General features: G+C 44.7%; 2 protein-coding genes across 4 annotated transcripts; one reads left to right on the top strand and one right to left on the bottom strand.

Moving 5' to 3' along the window:
- Positions 1-3,339: 3,339 nt before the first annotated feature.
- Fam183b (family with sequence similarity 183, member B) lies at positions 3,340-21,669 on the top strand. Of its 3 annotated transcripts, XM_006534386.4 has the most exons (5): positions 3,340-3,800; positions 6,866-6,925; positions 8,903-9,006; positions 12,562-12,714; positions 19,516-21,669. In XM_006534386.4, the coding sequence occupies exons 1-4, from the start codon at positions 3,662-3,664 to the stop codon at positions 12,670-12,672; spliced, it is 414 nt and encodes a 137-aa protein (XP_006534449.1). In that variant the 5' UTR covers positions 3,340-3,661; the 3' UTR covers positions 12,673-12,714; positions 19,516-21,669. The 3 variants fall into 3 exon arrangements, with proteins under 3 accessions (XP_006534449.1, NP_083559.2, NP_001156350.2); NM_029283.3 differs by lacking the exon at positions 19,516-21,669 and having other exon boundaries at positions 3,601-3,800; positions 12,562-12,759; NM_001162878.3 differs by lacking the exons at positions 6,866-6,925; positions 19,516-21,669 and having other exon boundaries at positions 3,601-3,800; positions 12,562-12,759.
- Positions 18,292-19,422, bottom strand: Olfr314 (olfactory receptor 314). The gene has a single exon (NM_001011760.2). It carries the CDS (start codon positions 19,323-19,325, stop codon positions 18,333-18,335), a length of 993 nt encoding a protein of 330 aa, NP_001011760.1. The 5' UTR covers positions 19,326-19,422; the 3' UTR covers positions 18,292-18,332.
- Positions 21,670-25,641: the final 3,972 nt, after the last annotated feature.

Genomic DNA, 25,641 nt, shown 5'->3' with positions numbered 1-25,641 from the left:
ATCTATCTATCTATCTATCTATCTATCTATCTATCTATCTATCTATCTATCTATCTATCTGCTTATCTATCTATCTTTTTATCATCTGTCTGTCTGTCTCTGTCTACCTATCATTGTATATATGAGTGCTTATCCATAGGAAGAGGGCCAAGAATAAGTAATATACATATTTAAAGACAAAAACAAATCATCTGTCTTTGGTTTTTGTTTTTTTTGCAAAGGGTGTTTGAAAGTGTTTAACGATTTTATTTCTAGCTGAAGTAATTTCATCTTCACTTTTATTTATTTTTTTCAACTGTAATTTTATAGCAATATATTTAAAAATATTTTACTTCAAGCTCTAGGACTTCTGTGGAGAACAAATGCTACATTTAAGCCCAAAGTCAATTTTTCTAAAACACATGAGTGACTTATGTGTTCCTGTGTCTCTGTCGTGATAAATGTCCTCATTGAGGTGACCTGCCCAGCCCTGCCATGCTCTGCTGAAGCCTTCATCCTCGAAAACTTCTTCCCAAGAGTCAAGTGTTTTGTTGACAGACATAATACAGTAACTAAACCAGCTTCCTAATAAAACATCAACCATCAATAACCTAAAAAGTTTACAGTATCATTGAGAGGTCTGACTAGGGGGACAAGCACGAGGCTATGAAGATGAAGTTCATTTCACAACTGTCTCAGGGTGTCCATCATTACTTCTGAGCACACACACTCCACAGGAAACTTTGGCCTCCTGCCTGCCCCACCATGAAGCCTACCACCCTTCCCAGTCTGTCAGTGCCGCCGTGGCCAGAATTCCATGCTCTCCAGGCTATGTGGTCATTATTTTCCAAGTCCACCTTGTGCCCTGGAGATCATTAAGCATAGATAAGCACATGAAGCCATTTCTCCAGGAATCTCCTTGGGGCATTAGCCCCTGAGCAAACTCAAACAGTATAGTTGGTGCAGGGTAAACAGACACAACTGATAAACTCTGCCTTGGAGAACAGGTTAGACATTCAAGGTTTCTTTTTATTATAGGCTTAGAGCTCTCTGAGAATGTAGTTTAAACAAAGAGAGGTCATACAGGATCTATCCCTGGAGGAATAGAACTCAGGAAATAAGATAGATTGACTAAAAGAACCTTTTCCTACTTTATAGCATAGATGATGAAATGTATACTAAAAGAATTTAGGTGTTAGTATCTGCCATTCATTAGAAGACCAGTTTAGGTAATTTCTGTTTGTCTGGAGTGCCTTAAAACAACAGACATCGCTAGCCTAAAAGCAGGCTGTCACATAATGTATACATTTTCTTGGGAGGTGACATTTTTTAGATTCTTTAAATTGGAGTTATAGGGCCAATGATAAAAACAAAAATCTGTTCTGTTTGTATTTTCTAATTGTAACTGAACTTGTAACCCTGGACATGTAATGAAAAAAAAATCAATCGCATATTCTGTAGTACCTGGATAATCATTAATCTTTGATCTGTGAGACCTGCAGAAATAAATCGCCTGGTTGCTAATCACCCTGAGCACCATGGCCTGACTCCTCCCCCTGCCAACCCCTTATCACCTCCACAGGTTGACTGCCCTGTTAGCTTGGACCCTCACTGGGAAAGGTCCCTGGCACTGAATATCCCATAAGCATCACATTTTACCACTCAAATTGTTCCTTCGAAGTCAAACTATTCTACTGGTCCAGACACTCGAACCAGCCTCTGATTTTGCCCCATGCTGGCGAATTTTAAACATTCATTTCCTTTTCTTTCATCTAAATAGCCATCTTCATCTCCCATGCTCTAAAAATAGCTCATTGTGCTTTAATAGCCATCTCTTCTTAGGCTAGGATTCCTTCCTCCAGCCCTGTATGGAGCGTCCCAGATGCTAGGCTAATAGTTCAGGGTAAAGGACACTGTATGGATGGAGTACAAGCGAAATCTTATAAATTTTCCTCAAACAAACCATGTTGCTTGGAAGACTTTATTTCTTCTTACTTTCAGGAAGTCAGTGAAGACTCCAAGAGGCTGTTTTTAGCCTTGCTTGGAACACAGGGGCCAGGCATGGGTCACAAGGGCAATGCATTGATCTACTTAAACCAGTGTGATACAATCATCTGAATGTTCTAAGGGACTATATAATATAATGATGCAAGCAAACAGAACTGCAGACACCCAGTCACACACAAAACACCAAACACATACCTGCCTCTACTGTGCTGGGGACTGGGAATGTGGTGTGAGGGTGGGGGGAGGGGAGAGGCGGGAGGAGGATGTGTCTCACCTTAGGTAGCTTAGGCATAAACAAGTACATTTAGTGAAGTAACTAAGTTTGCAATAAAGCACCAACAGAGAAGGACTCTACAGCCTGCTAAGGCTTTTGAAAAGCGATTGCATGTGAGCTCACATAAATGTGGGGTATCCAAGAGGCAAAGAGCCCAGCAGGCTGAGGAGAAAAGCCGAGAGAAAAAAACTATGATGTCTTCTATAGATGTGGGGGATTGGGCAGCAATGGCCGCACACCTAACGAGTGCAATACTGTCTATCACACATCGAACATTCTGGGTCATAAATGAGTGAATGGATAAAAGATCACACGTTTTAGCATCTGTGTTTATCTGCTCATCAAAGCCAGGGTGGATCCTTTCCCTACTGTAGGTTACTTATGGCTATTTAAAAATAAATCATGTTATAGAAGATGCTTAGGGGTTGAACATAGGAATAAAAAGAAAGGTGGTGGTTGTCAGTTGAGTGGGGTGTCAGAGGACAGTTGCCTAAGGGTGAGTTTTAGAGCTGGGTTTCACACTATGCCCCTACTTCATGCAGCTGGACCGGATGCTTGAGAATATCGAAGACAGGAGATCTTAGAAGATGTGCATTTTACCACAACCAATCATTGAAAGTAGTTGGGTCTGGTGGGGCAGGCCTATTATCCCAGCAACTCAGCAGGCGGAGGCAGGAGGATTGCAAGTCCAACCTCTGCCTGGGCAACTTAGTGTGGTCCTGTCTTAAAATAAGAAGGGAAGGGCTGGAGATAGCGCTCAGGGCTGAAGCAGCTTCGCAGCATGCAGAAGCGCTGAGTTCAACCCCTAGTGTTGTAAAAATAATGAAATAAATCATTAAGATGTCAAATTACTTAGGTTAGGAAGGGTAGTGGTCCTGTTTGTTTCCGTGTACCAGTCAGATTATTTTACTTTCTGTTTCCCCACCCACCAGTGTGCATGTGTGTGTTAGAGGTGGTTTTTGTTTATTTTAATTCTGAGCACCTACTTTCAAACCTATTGGCTCTGGCCCCTCCCCAAATCATCTCTAGGAAGCGACCAGTCATGCTGAGGTGCACGTTTCAGCCTCTTCTTCCTGGGTGGTCCAAAGAAAGGCAGCTCTTTCCTAGCAGCGCACAGGACACAGGGGTGACTCTAGATCCAGAGGCTGAATCTGGGTCTGAGGACATTGGAGGAGGCCTAATAGATACCAGCAGCCTGAGAGCTGGGAGGGGTGGAGTGGACAGAAGCCAGGGAAAGGCTTTCTGGGCAGGTGGTGCTCCGAGCCTGGGCGCTGTTGCCTAGAGACAGAAAGGACGCTGTGGCCTGAACACAAGAGGAACATCCGTTGCCTGGAAACTGTAGAAGACGACCTTTCTCCTGGTAAGGGCAGGGCAGATAGCTTGACTTCTCAGAGCAAAAACATGGCCATGGCAGGACGTGTGGGGCAGATGAAGAATCAGGATGAAGTTCACCAGAATCAGATCTTGCGGGAACTCTTTCTCAAAGAGCTACGGGCACAGAAGCTGTACACGCAGTATCACGTGAATCCCCTGCGCAAGGGTGAGCTGGCCCAAGAGGGTTGGGAGGGGTGGGAGAGCACGTGTCCTCTGCCTCAGGTTATCTCTTTAGAGTTCAGACAGCTAAGCTTTGAGGGAATCGCTCCCCTTGTCACCCCAGGCACAAGAGATACATTAAAATGCATCCAGAATTAAACATTTTAGATGTAGAATAAAGAGAGATGATTAATGGGGTAGTTTTGCTTTTCAAACAATTGCCCAGGGTTTTTAATGTCTGCTTTTTGTTAGTAGTTTGGTCTCTTCCTAATATACCCAAAGGGGTTTGTCTTTGTATGGTTTGTTATTATTGCTTTGATTTTTTTGCTACAGCCCTCCTTAAGACTTAGAAGTGGTGGGCTACCAGGTGCAGAGCTTGACCATCCTCCTCACCCTGACCCCAGCAAAGTCACCCCTCCCCCTGGCCTCCCATGGCTTCCCTCCTCTGGGACTTCACAGAGCTCTGTGAAAATGCTTCTGGGCCTGAAACAGACTTATGTGTCCCACCACCTCCCAGCTGCCTTCTCTGGAGCAGCTGGGTGAATCTCTCCCATCCTCTGCTGCAATGCTGGCCTGGTTTAATCATCCTGTGTAAGCAGTTATTCGGATACCACTTCACCTCATTGCACATGCTGGTCACCGCCATCCCACACTTCTCCCAATTAACATCTGCACAGCCCAGTAAAAGGTCAGAATGCACACACAGACCTTCTATCCATTTAGGCCATTCACCTTCTTTCCTTTTCTTTTTTTCTTTTCTTTTCTTTTCTTTTCTTTTCTTTTCTTTTCTTTTCTTTTCTTTTCTTTTCTTTTAGATATTTTCTTTATTTACATTTCAGATGCTATCCCCTTTCCTAATTTCCCCTCCATAAATCCCCTATCCTTCCCCCTTTCCCCCTGCTCCCCACCCACCCACGTCTGCTTCCTGGCCCTGGCAGTCCCTTATACTGGGGCATAGAACCTTTACAGGACCAAGGGCCTCTCATCCCATTAATGACCGACTAGGCCATCCTCTGCTGCATATGCAGCTAGAACCACGAGTCCCTCCATGTGTTTTCTTTGATCAGAATACCCAAGATACAATTTGCAAAACACATGAAACTCAAGAAGAAGGAAGACCAAAGTGTGGATACTTCCATCCTTCTTAGAAGGGGGGAACAAAATACCCATGGAAGGAGTTACAGAGACAAAGTTCGGAGCAGAGACTGAAGGCATGGCCATCCAGAGACTGCCCCACCTGGGGATCCATCCCACAAACAACTACCAAACCCAGACACTATTGCAGATGCCAAGAAGAGCTTGCTGACAGGAACCTGATATAGCTGTTGCATGAGAGGTTCTGCCAGTGCCTGACAAATACAGAAGTGAATGCTCACAGTCATCCATTAGATGATGGAGCACAGGGTCCCCAAGGAAGGAGCTAGAGAAAGTACCTAAGGAGCTGAAGGGGTTTGCAGCCCCATAGGAGGACCAACAATATGAACTAACCAGTACCCCCAGAGCTCCCTGGCCATTCACTTTCTAATAGAGTGTTTGAAGCCCCACAAGGGTTTGAGATAGTCTGAGGGACTCTAAGCTACTCTCCTCCAAGCAGCAACCTTCCACCCACCCCCTCCCCCACGCCCCACTCCTATTTTTGCTACATATATTAAAAGACCAGAGAGGACTAGTCACTTTGTAAACATTTTAGTTGCCTCCTGCAGTTTCTGAGCAGAATTTCAACCCACCAGCCTGTAAGGTTCTATTGGTTCTGGCTCTGGTTCCTATCCAGCTCCACCCATTCTGAACACCTACATGGAGTCGCATCCATCCCATGCTACCCAAGATCCTTCAGTAAAGCCCTAGTTCCCACTCTGCTCTGTAGCAGACCCCGCCCCCACAGTCCTTCCTCCTTTCATTTCTGTAGAAATAGATTTTCTAAACGTGTCAGACCATCTCCTATATGTACGTGTTCCTTGTCCCCAGTGTCTGCCCCTCCTTAGCCATAGTGCACAGCAGCCTGGCTGTCTGCAGAAAGTGCGGAGACTTCACTTTGCCCGTCTGTAACCTAGTTTTCACCAGGATCCCTGACCACTAACGTCAGGAGGACTATTCTCCAGCTCTGTTTAAACATTGTCCATTCTAAGACTTAAGATGACAGCTTTCTCAGACACTGCTGTCTCCTGGCCCAGACTCCCTGGGTCCACTGGAATAAAATGGGAATTCACTGCAGTGTGTTGGTGCTTGCTGTCCTCCATAAGGATTTTGCTAATATACTGGACATGGCAAAGAGAGTGACACAAATGCATATCTTAGGTGTCGGGATGTGTGGCTGGGAGGAAAATGGCCAATGAGGTCCAAGACAAACTGGATCCCATCTCCTTGCTCATTCCCGTTGCTCTTCACCAGCTCCCTCCTCCTCTCCAGCATCCCCTGTCACTCATCTTCCCACGTGTTCTCACACAGTGGACCCCAACTCCTTCATTCAGGACTCACAAGCATCTCCTTGGGATACTCACCACACACCCATGCCATCCATCACCTCTAAGCATGGAGCTTGCTCTCAGGCTCTCCCTCACGTGTTATCCCATGTTGATGTGCTGTCAGTCAACACGCGTAGAAGGTTCCTAGAGCATGCCTGTCTGCAGTGTTCCCATCAGTACCAGGAAGTGGAGGATATGGGCTCAGTTCTTCCTATCAATGGACTTCTGTGTGTCCATCCCTTCTGGTTCTTGGGAACTGGCCTTCAGGTATATTTGCTTCTCTGCCAACCAGCACGGACCAGGGAATGGTTTTCCATGCTGGAAACTAGAAGCCAGTATCCACCTGGGACACTTGGAGAGTGTCCCTGTGCTATGAATTGACTATTAGCTGTGCTTCATTTTGGTCATCTCAGGTCCAATAGACACTCCTGGCTATGGTACTAGTGACATGCTTGCTGTAAGGTCTTGCTCCTTAGTGTCTAGTACAGTTACTGGCATATGTCAAACTCCTCAGTGAATGCTAAGCAGGGGGACCTGGTTGCAGGTGAGTTTAGGACAGATGTCACCTGCTAATGTCAACTGTGCTGCTTGTATTTTTTTTTTTTTCTAGTTCACACAATTACCAGGAAGCCCATGTCTTGGCATGATAACTTGGAGGAGCCAGAAGATGGTAGGTGCTGGGCTCGAGAACGCCAAGGTTCAGAGCACAGAGGGGCAGGCAGGCTGGTGACACCTCTCAGGGTTCTGCCACCTTGGGGGCAAGTATAGGGTCCTCTAAAACTAGATTTAACCAAGGTCACGGGAGACTGACTTATTCAGCCACAGTGCCATGTTATTAAGTATGAAGCCAACAATAATGTTTCCAATGCCCTAACCATCCACCCATCCACCCATTCACCCATCCACCCATCCACCCATCCACCCATCCACCCATCCACCCATCCACCCATCCACCCACCCATTCAACACCCTGAAGTCATATTAACTGGTTTCAAATTTCAATCCCACCACCCACTAAGCAATTGTCTTTGACCAGTGCTCTAGTTTTACTCTGTTGCTGTGTAAAACACTCTGACCAAAAGCAATTTGAGGAGGAAAGGGCTTATTTCATTATATATTTCCAGGTTTGTTCCCCTGAGACAAGCCAGGGAAGGGACTCAAACAAGCTTGAAGCAGAAGTCATGGAAAAGGCTGCTTGCTAGTTCAGTTTCTGGCTCACTTGTTTACAAGCATATGTTCAGCTAGCTTTCTTATACAGCCCAGGACCACCTGTGTATGGTTGGTGCCACTCATAGTGGACTGAACCCACATACATGAATTATCAATTAAGATAGCCCACAGGTCTACCTGGTCTAGGCAATTCTTCAGTCTAGGCTTTCCTCTCAAATGTCTCTAGGCTGTGTCAAATTGACACTTAACCTATGACAACTAGTTAGCCCCGTTTTTTTTTTGTAAACCTTTCTGAAACAATTTTTAGGGTTATTATGAAGTCTAGGCAAAATAATACAAGTACTTGGGATGGGGTGTGATATGTGGTGGTCAGTGAATGTTGGTCATTTTTCTCATAATTACCACGTAAGAGAACATGGAATGGGGCTAGGAGGAGACTCTCATTATGAAGGAAAAGGTAGTAGGTTTGTACACTCCTGGAGAAGCCTTAGGGAACGGGATACATGTGTTACAGACTGGTGCTGCTGTCAGGCAGTGGCATTTTGGAAAGAGTTCTCAGACTCCAGGTAGATAGAGAGCCTCCCGGGGGAGCCTGTGTAAGGACAGTTCCGTTGCCGGATTTTCCCTGTCCAGTTACATTTAGGGCAGCAGGAGGTCTGTGATTGGACAGGGAAAAGGGAGGTGGAGTTAAGAGTTGCAGGGACAGAGAGTGTCTCAGAGGTAAGAAGGAAGGCAAAAGTGGCTTTAACCAGCCACAGGTAGTTATGATATCATAAGGATTCTAACCTTCTAATTGGGATAAAGCTTTTATCATCTTCAATTGGTTCTGAAATTATTATATTGGATTCTTAGAAATTGAGAATTTATTGATACATAAATCTGACTGGTTGATTATAAGGCTTAAGAGTTTTGCTTTACTTGGTGACTGGAATGTGGGACCACCAATGGCAGAGGGAATTAGCAGCTCCAGGGACAAGTGAGCCAGACACTGCAGCGGCTAGCTGGAGAGAGTTGCTGCTTGCTGGCGGCAGGAGTGTGGGAAGCGTGCTGGCTCTGCTGGGGAGTTGGCGGACTGTGAGAAGGAGGAGTGTGGAGAGTTGGCGGTGTGTGTGTGTGTGTCTGTGTGTGTGTGTGTGTGTGTGTCGGTTTTTAATATTTCCTGCAACACATTCCATGCTTTGTGAAAAGCACAGAAAGCAGAGGCACCAGCAGTGTCTGCAAACTGCACAGCGTGGCTCCTGTCCTTGTTGCCCACAGAGGGCTTTCCACCTGTCTTGCCCAGGGCACTTGGCTAGTTTTCCAGTAGCAGGTCGGACTTCCTTCCTGTTGAGCAGGCCTTAAAACCAACATTACAGTTGGCTGTTGGTTATCATCACAGGTATCCACGCCACTCCTGCATCCTTAGGTTTATCATGCCATGTGGGTGGTTGGAGTTTCTGATTCCTTTTTAACTGTGCCTCATTTTTAACTTTCCCAGCCAAGTTCCTGAACCTCATTCACCATGCTGCACAGGGTCCAAAAAAGAAATATTCAGAGACACAGACCGAAGCCCAAGAAATTGGATGGGACCCAAATCCCTTGGTGAGCATGGCTCTTTCACATAATGGTACCTGAGAACATGACAGCAATGACAGTGGTGGCCAAGAGGACAGGTTGGGGAGGCAGTTCCACCTGGATTTGAATTCTGGGTTACATTCCCTAGCATGTGTGACCTTGGGCAAGTCACTAAGTTGCTTTGTGACTCCGTTCCAAAGTTATGAGATGGAAATCCTGTAGAATCCATCTCATAGGGTTTTTGAGCACGAGGAAGAAGGCAATATTTGTAAGGTACCTAGGACCGTGCCTGGCACATAGACACATTTCAGTAAACCCAGGGTGGGCTACTGTAATGTGGATGGGGACAATCAGAAGGGGCCCAGAGCACCTCTGAGTCCCAAGTCATGTGGTGACCCTGGTTTCTTGGCTTGATACCCATTGTCTTCACTCACTAAGAGCCTTTCAAGCATCTCTTACTCCCATGAGGCCTCTGTTTTATGTGTCTTCCTCCTATACAAGGGGCAAGGCTTCTCACCCACTAAACAGCTCTAGTTCCAGCAGGTGGCGCTGATGCAGAGCCACCTCCTGGGGATTCCTTTTACTTTTTGAATTAATTAATTAATTAATTAATTAATTTATATTAGATATTTTCCTTATTTACATTTAAAAATTTATCCCCTTTCCTCATTTCCCCTCTGAACTCCCCCTATCCCATCCCGCCCCCCCCCCAACCCACCCACTCCCTCTTCCCTGTCCTGGCATTCCCCTACTCTGGGGCTCTTCACAAGACCAATAAAGGACTCTACTGGGTACTGTCTAGGAGAGAGAATTCTTCAGGAAATGGGAGAAAGATGTCCCCAGGGCCTTAGAACTTACACAATGAAGGCTGAATTTAAAATGGAGAGAAGGGGATGACTAGAGTTCTGGAGAAGCAAAGACCACTCAGAGCAAAAAGGCAAGGGGTGGGAGAGGAAACTTATTGAATGAGGGAAGGGTATGAAAGAAGACATTATTAATGACGTTACTGAAAATGGACCAAAGAATCAGCTTTTGAGGGGCTGTTTAAAAAAATGCAGGGAAGGCTGTATTTAGATGGGCAAATGTTGCTGTGGTTCTAGTCCAAGACTGGGATTTGCAGTGGACAGAAGTGGGCGGGACTGTGAAGACAGTGGACAGGTGAGAGCCTGAGACTAAGGGCTAGACTCAGGGTCAACAGATGGAGATTGCCAACGGGTAGCTTGGGGATGGAGGAACTCAGGTTGATCTAACTTGAGAGGATCCATGCTGAAGGCAGAAAAGGTGAGCATACTTCACACGTGGGAAAGTGGAGACAGTGGGCCCTGGTGGAACATGCCACTGAGGATGGTGGCTCTTGTTAGCAGATTTAGCAAGACTTTTGCCAGGCCTGGACCAGACAGGGATGGATATGGGAGTTCAAAGAGGCAGACCTAATTAGAAAGAGCTCAGGCCAGCATAAATAGTTTGATTGCTGAGAGAATTGTCTCCACACCAGAAGAAAGGTTCAAAGGAAAGAAAATTGTTGCAAAGGTAGAAATTATGTTAATTAGATAACATATCAGTACAGTGAATTGTTAAAAAGCACAAATTATTTAACCTAGCACTCCTCACTCCCCCCCCCTCTTTTTTGAATTTTAGAGATAAGTTTATTGTATATTCTTTGATAGTTATAAGAGGGAGTGTGTGTGTGTGTGTGTGGGGGAGATAGTCAGTCTATTTGCACAGTGCAAGTAGCCCTGTGGTGCGGAGCGGAGCTTTAAAGAAAGAGTGAAAAGGCCCAAAGTCTCAGAGAAAGCAGGCAGAGGCTCTGGCCAGCATCTGAAAGATAGAGGTGGAGAAAATGGGAAATTCATGCCTCTCTGAGTCAGAGGCAGATCTCAGGGAGGCCCCTGGCCAGTCTAAAGCATCCTATCCTGTTTTTTATTTTTAAAGACTAAAGATATAGATCCTTTGGATTCAAAGTGTCCAGTTGAAGTGTGTCTTTGACCTCCTGGTAGGCTGGGCCAGCCAGACATGCCTTGCTCATATCTTTCTAGGTCTTGCAGATAAAACACATCTGCAAGGCATCTGCAAATGGTCCTTTCTGTTTGTCACCATGGCCTTGAGATAATGCCATCAGGTGGGGCTGTTGATGTATAAAGCAAGTACACATCCCAAGATGGACTTCATCACCATGACAACACATGAGAAAACTTCATAAGTAAGGTCATATTTTGGCCCAGGGTCTCAGAGGTTCAATCCATGGTGGCTTGTTTTCATTGATGCTGGACCTGGGGTGAGGGAGAACACCATGGCAGAATAAGGCTGGATTTAGACCCATCTCCACAGTATGCAAACCTTGGCCTGCTCCCTCCCTGACAGACTTTTCTGATCCTCACGGCAGCCAGGAAGTACAAACAGTATTACAGGAAGGGACCACATGAGCTCTAGGCCCCAAGGACATACCCCAGTGATTGACTTCCTCAGGCAGGTCTCAATTTACCACCTCTCAGTGGTTTACTCAAGATTTGTATCCACCAGTGGATTACTGCAGTCAGAGACCCAAGCTCTCTCCCAGAGGCTCACCTCTGACAAATGCTTGGATGGGTGTCTTAGGGTTTTATCGCTGTGGGCATATACCATGACCAATGCAACTCTTAGAAGGACAGCATTTAATTGGGACTGGCTTAGAGGTTCAGAGATTCAGTCCATTATCATCAAGGTTGGAGTATGGCAGTGACCAGGCAGGCATGGTGCAGGAGGAGCTGAGAGTCCTACATCTACATCTGAAGGCTGCTAAGAGAAGACTGACTGACTCTCACGTGTTTAGAAGGGTCTCATTGCCCACACCCACATGACACACTTCCTCCAACAAGGCCACACCTCCTAATAATGCCACTCTTTCGGCCAAGCATTTCAGGGGGGTGACACTTCCCATCCAACTGCAACCCCCTCCAAACCTATTAGATCCATTCCTGTGGTATTACAAAGGGCATTAAGCTGCTGTTCAGAGTGACACAGTTTGGGGCAGAAGAAACTTGACTGGCCACCAAATGCCCTCTCAGGATCTCTTCCTGCTCAGGCAGCGACCTTGACTTCAGAATGGGGCCATTTGGGAACTCATGATTCGGTGAGCATCTCTCATCCTCAGGCCTTCAGATAAATGCTGAAAGTGTGCTCTTTAGCTACACTGTGTAGCTCTGAGAAGATTTACATGTCAGAGGACTGACTTTAGCTCCAGACTCCTTCAACAAACTCGAACTTTGGTTAAGCAGCCCACGCTAGGTGCTGTCCGAGTAGCTTGGCTTCACTAATCTATACTAGGCCTCTCCCCCATGAACTGCTGTTCAGTGATGGTGAAACCTTAGGCATGGCCTCCTTCAGGCAGCAGTGAGGGGATTACCTCAGCCTTGATAGGTTACTGCTCTTCAGTTTTTCAGTCTTTGATGTAAGTGTTCAAATCTCCAGGCCACAATGTAGGATTTAGCAAGGAAAAGGCCCCAGGAAGATGGGGCTTGATTCAGACCTAGCTCTCTACCATTTAAACCCTGGTGTGCTCCATCTCTGACAAACTTCTTTCTGACCCTGTCTACTCTCCTTTAGATCAACCCAGACCGTCAGGACCATAGGCTGAACCACTTCAGAGTCTACCACGACATCACTCTGTACAAGGCTAAACTGTGGAGCTTGGGGGAAGACGATCACCAGAAGTGACATTCTCTTGGTGGAGTGAACCTGCACACTGAATTCCCCAGTGTATGTGTTTCCTAGAGAAATAAATGCTACTTCAGTCAAAATCTACAGAAGACTATGTCACAGATTGTAACGTTATGATGTAGGGTCAGGCAGTGTCTGAGTAAAAATGATTCAGGAGGCCTTGCAACATCACCTAGGCAGAGGGAAAAGGAGGCCCCACAGAGAAGCGAGGTAAAGATACAACCTGATTGGTTATGACCTGTGTCCATCTTATTTGTAATGGTTGGAACAGCTGACCACTGGTGATGGGCTGAAGCTTAGATACTTGTTGTGAGAGAAGGTCTCAAACAAAACCAAACAAATTGAACAAACACAATATTGGGTGGTGGTGGCAAACACCTTTAATCCCAGAACTCAGGAGGCAGAGGTAGATAAATCTCTGTGAGTTCAAGGCCAGCCTGGTCTACAGAGTGAATTCTACAGAGTGAGTTGTTCTAGGGTAGCCAGGACTACACAGAGAAACTCTGTTTCAAAAAAACAGAAAGAGAGAGAGAGAGAGAGAGAAAGAGAGAGAGAGAGAGAGAGAGAGAGAGAGAGAGAGGGGACGGGAGGGGGAAGAGAAGAGAAGAGAAGAAAGAGAAGAGAGGAGAGAGAGGGAGAGAGGGAGAGAGCAAGAGAGAGAGGCAGACAGACAAACAGACAGGGAGAGACAGGGAGACAGTCAGAGACAGATGGGCAAAGAGGTAGAGGGACAGAGAGCCAAAGATAGAGAGACAGAGGCAGAGAGACACAGAGAGACAGGTGAGAGATAGACAGAGAGAGATAGAGAGACACAGAGAGAGATAGAGAGAGACACAGAGAGAGACAGAGACAGAGTATGTTGCATACCAAGTTAGGTTGAAGTTCATTACTGTGTTCCAATCTTATTTCTGTTGTCATGATAAATACTTGGCAAAACTCTGCGTAGTGGAGGGCAGGTTTACTTGGACTACAGTTCAGTCAGTTCAGAGACTCGAGCAGCTAGTCAGTCCCATCTGATCCTCAGTCAAGAGCAAAGAGAAACCTGCTAGAAGTGATATAGCTCTGCTCCACAGGGAAGGTTTCCTCAATGCAAGCGGAACAGCTCTGCTGGGAGAGGTATCTTGGCATTCAGGATCCAAGACCTACCAAAAAGTTACACTGCAAACAAACCTCACACAATAGATTTATTGGGAGGGAAAACCAGGAAAGGGTCCATCAAGACCCAGCAGCTGACTCAGCAGCAGGCAGGGTGCATATAGGGTCTCTTGGGGATGCTGGTGGAACTTTCCAGGATGGCCTGGGATTAGAGGGATTTTGTGGCCTGATCTTGAAGCTCAAGGTCTTTTAAGGTCCTGGTATCAGGGTTAAGTCAGAATTTTCCTTAGCGATTTACCTTGCACCTCTGCTCCTACTTGCTGCTCAGTTTGGCCATGAAATGGTGCTGCTCCCCAAATCTAGGGGTGGTCTCCCCACATCAACAATCAACACAATTCCCACAGACATGTCAACAGACCAACCTGATCCAAATAATCCATCATTAAGCCTCCCAGGAGATTCTAGATTGTGTCACGTTGACAGACTAGCCAGCATGCTATAGTGAACTGTCAACAACTGACAAATGAAATTTTGCAAAGCAAATGAATCAATTAACTGAAAAGCTTGCCCACATAGTGACAGAGAATCGCTCTCATCTGTACATCTAGCAGACAATCAGTATCTAGAATATACCAATAATTCAGAAAATTAAGCAGATATTAAATAATCCAATCGACAGTAGAAATGGACAGTTCTTAAAAATGGAACAAAATGGCCAGTAATGCATGAAAAATGTTAAGTGTCACTAGCCACCAGAGAAGAGCAAATTTGAACTACACAGGGATTCCATCTTACCTCAGTCGGAATGGTCACATTCAAGAAACAGAAGCAAATGCTGGCGAGGGTGTACACCAGTCTTGGCCACTGTGAAAGTGAAGACAGCAATGACTAAAGACACTGAGAACAGAGCAAGTGCCCAGAGGATGACAAGTCAGCATCACAAAGATGACTCATCACTTTGCACACTCGATAAACCGTGGAACCAACCTCAGTGTCTACGATCAGAGCACTGGACAGGAGGAATGTGGTTTGCATACACGGGAGTCTTTTACAGTCACAAAGACAAATGAATACACAGTTTCCAAGGAAATGAATAAAACTGAAAATAGTCATATTAGTGAATTAAACCAAACACACAAAGACAAATATTGTATGTCTTTGTCATAGGAAGTTCCCAGATTTTAAAGAGAGACATAAACTTATGTATGTATAAGTGAATTTGCTCAGGGAAACTCGAGGGACTCACTGATGGGAAGAGAGGTGAGAAAGGGCAGCGTAGGGAATTTGGAGGAGGATTTGCTCAAAGCACAGCATATACTTGAATGAATATGTCCCTGTGTAACACACTACCATGTATAATGATTATACACAGTGAAGCTTCCTTCTTATTAATTACTATTATTTTGATATTGAATCCTATTGTGTCTCTATGGCTGGCCTGGATGGAACCTGTTATATAGATCAGGCAGGCCATGAACTCACAGAGATCTATCTGTGAGTTCATCTTCTAAAGACAGAGTGTAAGAGGAAGTGATACTGATGAAGTAACAGGAACCAAAAATTAACGAAAGAGGCTCCACCTGAAGACCTGTGCTGTACAATAAGAAAGGGAGGGGAGGAAGAAAAGGGGTTGTCAAGATAGGTCACCTTCTGTGTATCACTGCACAGAAGAAACGTTTATCCATGTGTGCTTCCTGCTTTGGTTTAGCACTGGGTCTGCAGGGCATCCCAGAACATGTGGTATCTCTCTATAAGGCTTGGCCTTTAACATTCAGCAGTTAGAGGCAGGCAAATCAGGAGTTCAAGTTCAAAACAACAAAATAAAACAAGAAACGGACAATAACAAAAAGACAGAAAAGAAGAAGAGGAGGAGGAAGAGGAGGAAGAGGAAGAAGAGAAAGAAGGAAGAAAAGAAAGAAGAAAGAAGAAAGAAGGAGGAGGAGGAGGAGGAGGAGGAGAAGAAAAGAAGCAGCAGCAGCAGCAACAGCAGCAGCAGCAGTGTGCTTTGCCCTAATAAGCTGTCTTTGTTTCCATAGTGACAGTTAGCATCAAACCTGGCTAAGGATGTGTTAGTCATCACTAGAAGGGGAAATAAGAGCCCAAAGCAAACAAATGCGGTGCAAAAGCAAGAAGTGAGTGAAAGATCCATCCAGGTTAAGGCTACACTGAACTACTGAATGTATCTTAAAGATAATGTAGTAACTAAATACCGTGGTTATCTCAGCAAGTGTCCCTGTGTCGTAGGAAGCACTGTATTTACATCACAAGTGGGTTGAGCTGCATCAGTTTCGGAGGCCTTTCCAAAACCATTGCAGGACCTGCCGAGCTGGATCACATCATGCCTTCCTGTTCATCCTGCGTAGAGCCTGCTTAAGATGCTCTGTGAGATGTGCAGGACTTCATTAATGATGTGGGAGAAAAGAGAGTGTGCGGGAGAAGGGTTTCAGATGAGGACAGAATTAACACAGCTAACCAAAGCAAAGGGATAAAAGGATTAATTGTTATATTATTATAAAGCAACACAAAAGAGTTGCTTTTGTGTTTGTCCTGTCTTTGGAAAACGATGCATTTATAAATATTTATAATGTATTAATATGTTAATAATTGCTTGTAAAATGATATTTTGAAAATGTACCAAATTTATGATCTGAAATTGCGGTAGGCTTATAAGTAATCATGGAATGAAGGGATGTGTGCCCTGCCATCTAAAGCTTAATCTTTAAACACTACTTTCACCCTTCACCTGAAATGTTGTACCTCAGGACACTGTTCTTTATACGAAAGGTGTCAGGTTTTTCAGGGCCTGAATACCTCTATGGAAGTAAAATGGATGTTGTAACATAGCTGAACCAACTGCAAAGGTTCATTGCTTCAAGTAAAGTGGAAATGTTTAAAAAGGAACCCCCAAGTACAAACTAAGTTTAAAAAAGAGTCTCCAGACATTAAATACAAACACTCTAACATGCAGTTCTATTTTCAAATTCCAAATACTCCTTTGAATATGTGAGTGAACCACAAATTGTTAGCTGTGGAAACAGCAATAACTTTTATTTTTTATTTTTTTATTTTCCAAGACTGAAATACAAAGTTAACAAAAGAAGGCATCTCACCTAGCGTAAATCAGTATAAAATCATTGAGCGTCAACAAGCACCAGGAAGCTACATACAGGAAACAGAACGAGGTACTGCCATGCTCAGGAGACTTCCTGAGCAGAAAGGCCTGGTGACGCCCGCCCAGGGCAGCTGCACCCTGTGTGAACTTCATGTGGGAATTGGAAATCAATCTGATAAAAAAGGGTCATCATTATCCACCAAGCGAAGGGAAAGCATGTACCTCAAAAAAAGGTCGAAGGTCAGCCACATGTCTATCACGAACTAGGGAACAAATGGTGCTTTTTAAAATACTAGCTTATTATTAATTAAAAAAAAGAATAGAGTGTGTAAAAATATAGAGAATCTTCAGAAAGGAAACACACACACACACACACACACACACACACACACACACACACGCACGCACACACTCATAAAACACAAGTACCATTGGTACCCAGCAATGGAACAGGATAGAATTGGATTGAATCCATGGACAGATTTTCATTAGAAATGGGCTCAAAGGAGTTCTGTGTCCTTTTGAGTTTTGCATCTTTTGGTGACAGGTACAAGGGAAGAGGTCAGTAGAACTGGCTGGAGAGTGCCCTTCAGCTCGAAGCTGTGCTTCAGTCACTCCAACGCAAAACAAGGTGGCAGTTAGTCCTCAGGGTTGCTCCATTCTTTGATGGTGGTGTATTAAACATTCTTGTGTGGGGAGGCATGAGAACGTGTCACCGAGAATTTGTGATTTTTTTTCAGTCTTTTGAGATTTTAGTTTGAAATGAGAAGGTGGCTCCACAATCAGCTGCCAGCATGACGTTTAACCAAAACCTCAAAGGAACAGAGCAAATAACCGAGACACAGGGACAGGTGCACACACACCCCTTAGGGGCGGCTTTGCTTTCCATGATCACAGCTACTTGCGACAATTGCCAACTGAAAAAAACGTTCCAGAAATAGTCAACTCATCCCCCTACAGTGCTGCCTTCTGAGTGCAGATTGATATTTCGTACAGTCCTGGTACCTACTTCTGGCCCGCGTATCCACTCAGTATATGCTATCCATCTATCTGTCACGTAAGAGCTACCTCAGTTCTAGTGATCTTTAATTTCATCCGGTAAATGCCTCAAAGTGCAAAAATCGTGATACAGAAGTCTCCATGTTAAAGACAAGCTGTAAAGCACTTACTAAGTTAAACTACAGAAGCTTTCCATTATTACTAATGGGAGAAATAGTCTGCTAGGTTTTGCTAACTCCCACAGTAAGAACAAACGGATCTATGAAACCGAGAGGCAGGACAAAGAAACATAGTGTTACTTTTGCTGAGGCTCCTCAGGTTCCCCAAGTTCTAGCCACAGGATAGACGTGTCGAGTTAAGGTGGAAAAAAAAAATCAGCAAGAGTTTGGAATTCTCAGTGGCTCCAGGTATCCACTGGGCATCCTGAGACATAGCCTCTGTGTTGAAGGCGCTACTGTATACCTTTCCCCTTTGTACCTCCAGCTAGGTCCAAGCCAGCCAAGGCATCCTTACTAGTTAGGGCAGCACAGCGGGTCACGCACTTCCTCAGGCTACCCTTGACTTCACTGTTCCGAAGACTGTAGATGAGGGGGTTCAGCATGGGGGTGACGATAGTATAGAATGCTGACACTACCTTATCGTGGTTCGCTGACCTGGAGGATGTGGGCCTCATGTAGCTAAAAGTAGCCGCTCCATAAAAGAGGCCCACTACCGCCAAGTGCGAGGAGCAGGTGGCGAAGGCTTTCTTGCGGGCTTCTGTGGACCGCATTCGGAGGACAGCGGCCAGGATGAGACCATAGGACATCAGGATGAGGGAGAAGGGGATCAGAAGCATCAACACACAGCAAATGTACATGAAAAACTCAAAGGCTGATGTGTCTCCGCAAGCCAAGCGCAATAACACAGGGGCCTCACAGAAGAAGTGATCTATTTCATTCCGGCTGCAAAACTGGAAGCTCAGGGTGGCAGCAGCTTGCATGGCTCCATCAGCTGCTCCCAGGAGCCAAGACGCCACGGTTAGTCTCAAACATAACTGCCAGCTCATGAGAACCGGATAGCGCAATGGGTGGCATATAGCCACATAGCGGTCATAGGACATGGCTGCTAAGAGGAAGCACTCTCCACCTCCCAGCGTGAGGAAGAAGAAGATCTGGAAGCCACAGCCAGCGGCAGAGATGAACTTCTTACCCATTAAATAGCCAGCTGCCATTTGAGGCACTACCGTGGAGACCAGCATCATGTCCATGAGGGAGAGTTGGCTCAGGAGAAAGTACATGGGTGTGTGGAGCCGGCGGTCCTGGTGAATAAGGAGAAGCAGGAGGGCGTTGCCTACCACAGAGTTGAAGGCCACAGTCAGAACCAACACAAAGAGGAATAAGTGGGCCCTGGTGTGGTTAAAGAGTCCTAGGAGGACGAAGCCCGCTGTGGTGTTCCCTCTGTCCATGGTTTACAGTAGGAGCAACACTGTGAAACAAAGGACAGAGGAGTTTCCTCACCTGTGATGCTGTGTGAAGTACGCATGCCCAGAAGGTTGCTTGTGAGCAAGGATGAACCCACTTCAAATCCTTCATCCATGCTTGCAAAGTATTTCATGGTCACAAAACTAACATTGATTTTTTTTTCTCATTTCCAAGGCTTACCTGTCAAACATCTCGCCAGAACAGTGAGTGAATTGGCAGAACAAATCAAAGTTCTCTGTAAGTAGCAAGTGACTCGTGACTTTCCATTACCTAATACCTTCATAAATGGTTGAGGACAATTTGACATTTTTATTTTCTCATACATTATATTTTGCATAATCAAATCTTAGGTGCTTAATTAAATTAAGTAGATATTTGTTAATACAACTTAGGGATTTGTTAATGTAGGCAGCACATTTATAATATATCATTTTGCTTGTTTGTTTATTTATTGAGACAAGATCTCCTGTATGCCAGGCAGGCCTTAAATTTCCTATATAGTAGAAAATGACCTAGGAACTTCTGATCTTACTGGCTCTTCCTCCTGAGTGCTGAGATCACAGGCATGTGTTACATGTTTGGTTTATGTAATGCTAGAGATTGGAACACAGGGCTTTGTGCACGGCGTGCTAAAATCTACCTAAACCACAGAGTCCTGTCAAAGTTTCTTAAAAACACCAAGGTCACGTAATTCCCTCTAACACTGAATAGCAGATGTCTTGCCAGACAAAAGGATGTTTGCTCTTAGGTCTAGAAACAGAAAAGACAGAGTCTGTGGACAGAGCTAAATTCACCCTGGATGGGAGCGCCCTACGTTCTGTTTACAGAAGCTGACACTTCAAGAAACAATGCCTCTCTTAGGTGTTTCTACAGTGTGAAGCTGGAATGCTAAATGCACACTTTAATGAACTCTTTGTTCCAAAGTATGTTTCCATATCAGATAGACCCTCCCTCTTCACAATCGTGCAATCTCACCACTTCGTGGATAACTCGAGTTTTTTCCCAACTGCAGAGAAAAAAAGAATGATTCCTGCTTCCGAGACTTTAAATCTTTACTTTCATTTTGTCTTTGACTTGCTGGTGCCCTGGCTGTTTGACTTTATTGAATCGAAATGTCCACAGCTGCAAAGATGTGGATATTAATTCATTCTCAAGAATGTTGTCTAGTTCAAAGGTCTGGAGGCAGTCTGTGGCCTCCACAGTACTCCTTATGTCTCTCCTTAGGTCAAATCACTCCTATGGCTGAAACAATGTCTCCATGACTCTCTCAGCCCCAGGCTGAGTCCCTGAGCATTTTAGTTATTTGATTGAAAGATAAATATTTGGAAAATGATTTTACTTTTTGAAAGTTATTTTGAGAGCATCTTCTCTCGGCTCAGTGCATGGTTGCCCACTTTTGGCACTTTATCATGCACTTTTTACTCCAGAAGGATATGGTACCACAGCCACGGTGCTCAGTACATCACATGCTGGAGACTTAGACTTCCCCCTCCCCCACTCATCTTTTCTTTCACTGTTCCAACCTTTCATTATTGAAGATAGGAGAAACATTAAGGTTGGGTTGTTGCTATGTGTTCACTGGAGAGCACATAGCAGCTCTTTGAACTACTTTCTACATTCACATAACTATTTTGTATACATAGTCACTATGGTGTCAGCAGATACCTTCTCCACTAGAATCCGTCTTCTAAACTCTCCTAATGCCTCCAAATGAGAAGTCAGCCTCACTCAGCAAAACTTCCCATCCCTCCCCATAGCCACCCCCTCACCCTCCCCCCCATAGCCATCATTCTCTGTCTTCAGTCATATGTGACACTGGGAAGCTTGGACTCTGGAATCATCAGGAATAGTGTCTGTGACTTGACCTGTCATCTGTTGGTGGCCAGGGCAGCAGGCATTTCCCTCCCTTTGTTGAAAGGTATGCACCAATTTAATGAGATGCCTGGCAACAGATGTTGGAGTTTGTGTTTTGACAAAGAAATGATACCACACACAACAGCAGTGATGAATATTTGTCTAGAACATGCAAGAGCGGTGCATGTGTTCTCAGAGAGTTGGTTCTACCGCTGCTCCACTTCTCTGTTAAAAAACTCAACACTTTTTTATTTCTGTTTTGTTCTGTTTATACAATGCTGGGGACTGAACACAGGACCCCATACATGCTTGGCATGCCCTCTACTATGGATTTATATACCCACTCTTAAGATATATATATTGTGCAATTTCTACTTACATTTAATTTTAAAATCTGCTCAGCTTTTTAGTGCAGAGAGGCGATTGTGTGTACACTTTAAACGTAAAATAAATGATTAAAAGTGAGCAGTCATTATGAATCTAATTGTATGGTCAACTTGTTATTATTAAAATCATTACCTATATCTTTATATACAAACGAGGCAGGTTACTACTAGTTTAAGTTTATAAACCTCCACGGAGTAGACTATTGGGATAAGTTCCTAAAAAAAATCTGATCATGGAAGTAAATCATGGTTGGAATTGGTCCTGAATCGTTAGCTCGTTAGGGTAAGGTGCTAACCTCATTACTGAGATGCCCAGTCTGACTAGTAAGGGAATGGGGAAATGTTTCACCTGAGAACCAAGGGCTTCCTTCTACTCTCTGTGTTCTGTGTCCACAGAGTTAGATCCCTCAGTCCTGCCTGCCCACGTTTTCTCTTAGAATGCCGTGAGTGCTGTGACGTCCCTACTTACAACTGCACTCCCCGCTTTTGCATTTAGTCATGGACAGAGATAGATGGCTGCCTTTTCTTCTGACAAAGGCCCCTTGAGAAACCACAGACAAGTCAGAACACACAATTTCCTTTCCACGTTTTCCCAAATTAATTGTTAATCTGTAAAATTTAAAGTCCAAATTTCTGGATACTGAAATGAAAATCGATCTGCTTGAGAAAAATTAGGCAGCAACAGAAAATTTTATATTGATAAATTTATGGGTCCTTTTCAAAAGAATTCACCAAATGCTAGCACCCACTTGCACACATTTTATCAGGTACCAAGAAGTGTAAAAGGGGGAGTCTTCCTTTGTAAAATGGTGGCATTAGAGTCTATGTAACCAAGGCTCCTTGTTTCCCCCAAATTATGGGATCTGGAATTGTATTTTCTAGAGTTAAATTTCACAAACAAATAATCAGAGATGAAGAGGTTGGCACGACCTACCTACAAGAGTCAAAACTGCCGCCCAGCAGGCCAGATTGTACCTCAGGGTTGCATCTGGATATCCCACCTAGAGAGAAGGTCTGCTTTATCCTGTTCCTCCACCCACCTTATATCAGTGCCTGGGCTGAAGTGTCATGAGGCTGGGCCCACTGCCAACCTGGGCTGCAGACACTCTCCTATCAATACCCAAGATCTTCCAGGGTGACAGTTCGTTTGCCAGAAGTGTTTACTGTGCTGAGAAATTTTTAAAATTCCCAGGAGACTTGAGAACTTTCTACACATCTCTTAATACTGTGAATTGTGGAAATAACAGAGAATCACTTAAGAGAAAAAAGATGCAAATAAATGTCCTTGGAATGGGATTGCGATGTCAAGTGTATGAAGCATGAAGTCACTCGATTCTGGTGTCATGTGATTCTGGTATTTCCTGCACAAACCTCAGCAGATAGGAAGGTTAAGGTGTCTGCTACTGAGACCAGCATAGTTGTCAAACAGCAATGGAAATAAAACAAAGCCTGTGGCGGGAGTTAGCTGCAGAGTTTGTTTTGTTTCATTTTTTGTGGGGGCTCTTGTTGCTGTTCTTGGGCTCGACTTGAGACAGTTAAGGTTGGATGGGTGTATGCATGTGTTTGTGTGCATCTGCGAGAAACTGTTTTACTTTGGTTTCGTGTTTGCATGTTTGGGTCTTCAGAGTATAATGATGATAATGATGGTGCAGGTGGTGATGACGATGATGATGACAATGATGATGATAGCAGTGACAGCATCTCCAGGCTCTATTCACATTGATGTCACTTTGCAGGTTCAATGTGTCATGAATGTATTTCATGATATTTGGCCATTTGCTTTGAATGTTTCTGTTACTGGGAGTCCTGGACACTTGGATCTGTGCCTTGCAAAACTTCTTAACTACCTACTGCCACATAGAAACCCTCAATTCTACAACTGGAAACAGATAATTGGAAACAAAACAAAACAAAAATTTTAATAATTGATCACATGTAAGGGAAATGAACCTGATTAAAGAAAATGGACCTGATTTAAAAATTTGGCAAACTGCAATTCACATTTAATTTTATTTAAAGGAAAGTGCAGATTTTAACATCATTATTTATTTACTTATTTATATTAAACTGAGTGTTACATAGCTCAAGGTGTCCTCAAACTAGCTGAGTAGCACAGGTTGGACTTGAACCCCTGATCCTTCTACCTCCACCTTCTAATTGCTGGGACTGTAGGTACTTACATACAGTGGATTTATATCCTTAAAACCCACTAAGACCACCCATCCTAAAGATGGACTATATCTTTCAAAAAGTACAGCTAAGAGGCCAGGGCACCCATCTTAAGCACAGGAGGGATACCTACTCTGCTGCTGTGTTCCTCACTCAGAGGGATCTCCTGGGTTCCCTGGAGAATACACAGGCAGGGGCAGACATCTGGGAAGTTGACTGGAAGAACTCTTAGGGTCACCACCTAAATCAGACGTATGCAGAACTGAGCGAAGGGTGAAAAGGAAGAGTGACGCCCGAGGCTAAAGCCTCCAAGCTCCTGAGAGTTGTGGCATAGGCTCTGAGAGTCGTGCCGTGGTCACATTCTTCTGCTTTAGGGTCACTGTGTGGACACTGGCTGTGGTTTGCTCCCAGGAATGGACCGTGACCTTGATCTTAGCAGATTTTCCCAGCAAGGAAAAAAAAAAAAAACCAACCTTGAGAGGGACTCAACTAAGCACTGCCAGATTCCAATATGCTGGGCAGCTCTGGAGCAGGACTTCAAATACTAAAGTTGGGTGCTGGGTGAGGGTGATATGTAGCACCCACCACAGAAACCCAGATACTGCACACAAGCCACTTCCATAGGACATGGAGGTGGAGGCTATATTAGTGTACATAGAAGACAGATAACAAAAGTCAGTCGTCCACCAAAATAGAGGGGTTCCCGAGAGCATCAGCATGAGAGAAAGATCGGAATCCGACTGGTATTCACACACTAAGTGCATGGCCCTACTCCTGGCAAGCCCTGAATTCAGTATTCACATCTTAAAGGTGCAGCAGAGAAAGGTTTTTCCACTTTGGGGACAGGAAGGGGATATAAGAATGGTTAGGTCTGCCTTTAGACAGAGTAGCTTCAGGTCAGCTCACACTCGCTGCCAATAGTTCTCACGAGATCCATGACGTGGCTCACCCAGTGTGACTTTGTTTTGTTGAATGTTGTTAGTCCTTTGGTAGAAAAGACAGGTACACAGCAAACACATATATGATACAAATTGTGGAACCTCCTTTGTGGACCCACCCTCAAGGACGCTTGTCTGTTTGCCATATGGCAAGCTCTGAGACTGAAAATTGATTCAGAGCAGTCAGCAAGGTGATGGACTGTGTCGTTTGCCTGTGGGAGGGGCCTGGGTGTCCTGTTGTCCTTCCTATCCCTAGACTCTGTTGTGTCCATGAATCCACCAGTACTTGGTGTCTCCTTCCATTCTGTGGGACCATAGCAGCCATAGGAACGGTACTGCTCAGTGTTCTGTAGTGGGGAAGTCAAACTCAAGGGTCCTAACCTGCCAGGGACCTGCTTCTCTATCATGTGACAGATGGTGGAAGGACAAGGAATGGTAAGAGGAAGCGGGCAAGGAAAGTTCTCAGAATGGACTGAGCTTTCGAGACCGTTGACCGGTGCTTCAGTGATTTTGGAGAGATTGGAATGTTGTAAATCGCAAGACCAAATTACCTTCAGCAAGCAACCTTTAGTCTTTATCTGAATGTGACCCAACATGCTAAGCAAATCCTTTGGGATACGCAGAACACTAGCTGCCAACAGCCAAAGGGCCAAGAAGTCCTAGATAGCACGGGAGCCTGTGCCTGAGGCGTGCCTTCCTCACTCTGGGCTGCCTACTTGCCACTTTCCCTAAATGTGTTTGAAGAGTGCCTTGATCTCTGTATTTTCTTTATTTGATTGTCTTAAGAACCCCCCCCTCCCCAAGCTGGCACCATGTTGGAACATGGAATCTGGGTCACCTAAACCCTAAAGGGCCATGGTCACTCATGTTTGACTCCAGAATAAATGATCTGTTATTCCTTCTGAGATGAGTTGGTTTTGGATGGTTGCTTTTGCTTGTTGATTTGTTTGTTT

The sequence above is a fragment of the Mus musculus genome, chromosome 11 (genome assembly GCF_000001635.26).
Source record: "Mus musculus strain C57BL/6J chromosome 11, GRCm38.p6 C57BL/6J".
NCBI lineage: Eukaryota > Metazoa > Chordata > Mammalia > Rodentia > Muridae > Mus > Mus musculus.
The sequence above is the reverse complement of the archived record's forward strand: the minus strand, read 5'-3'. Positions and strand labels throughout refer to the sequence as shown.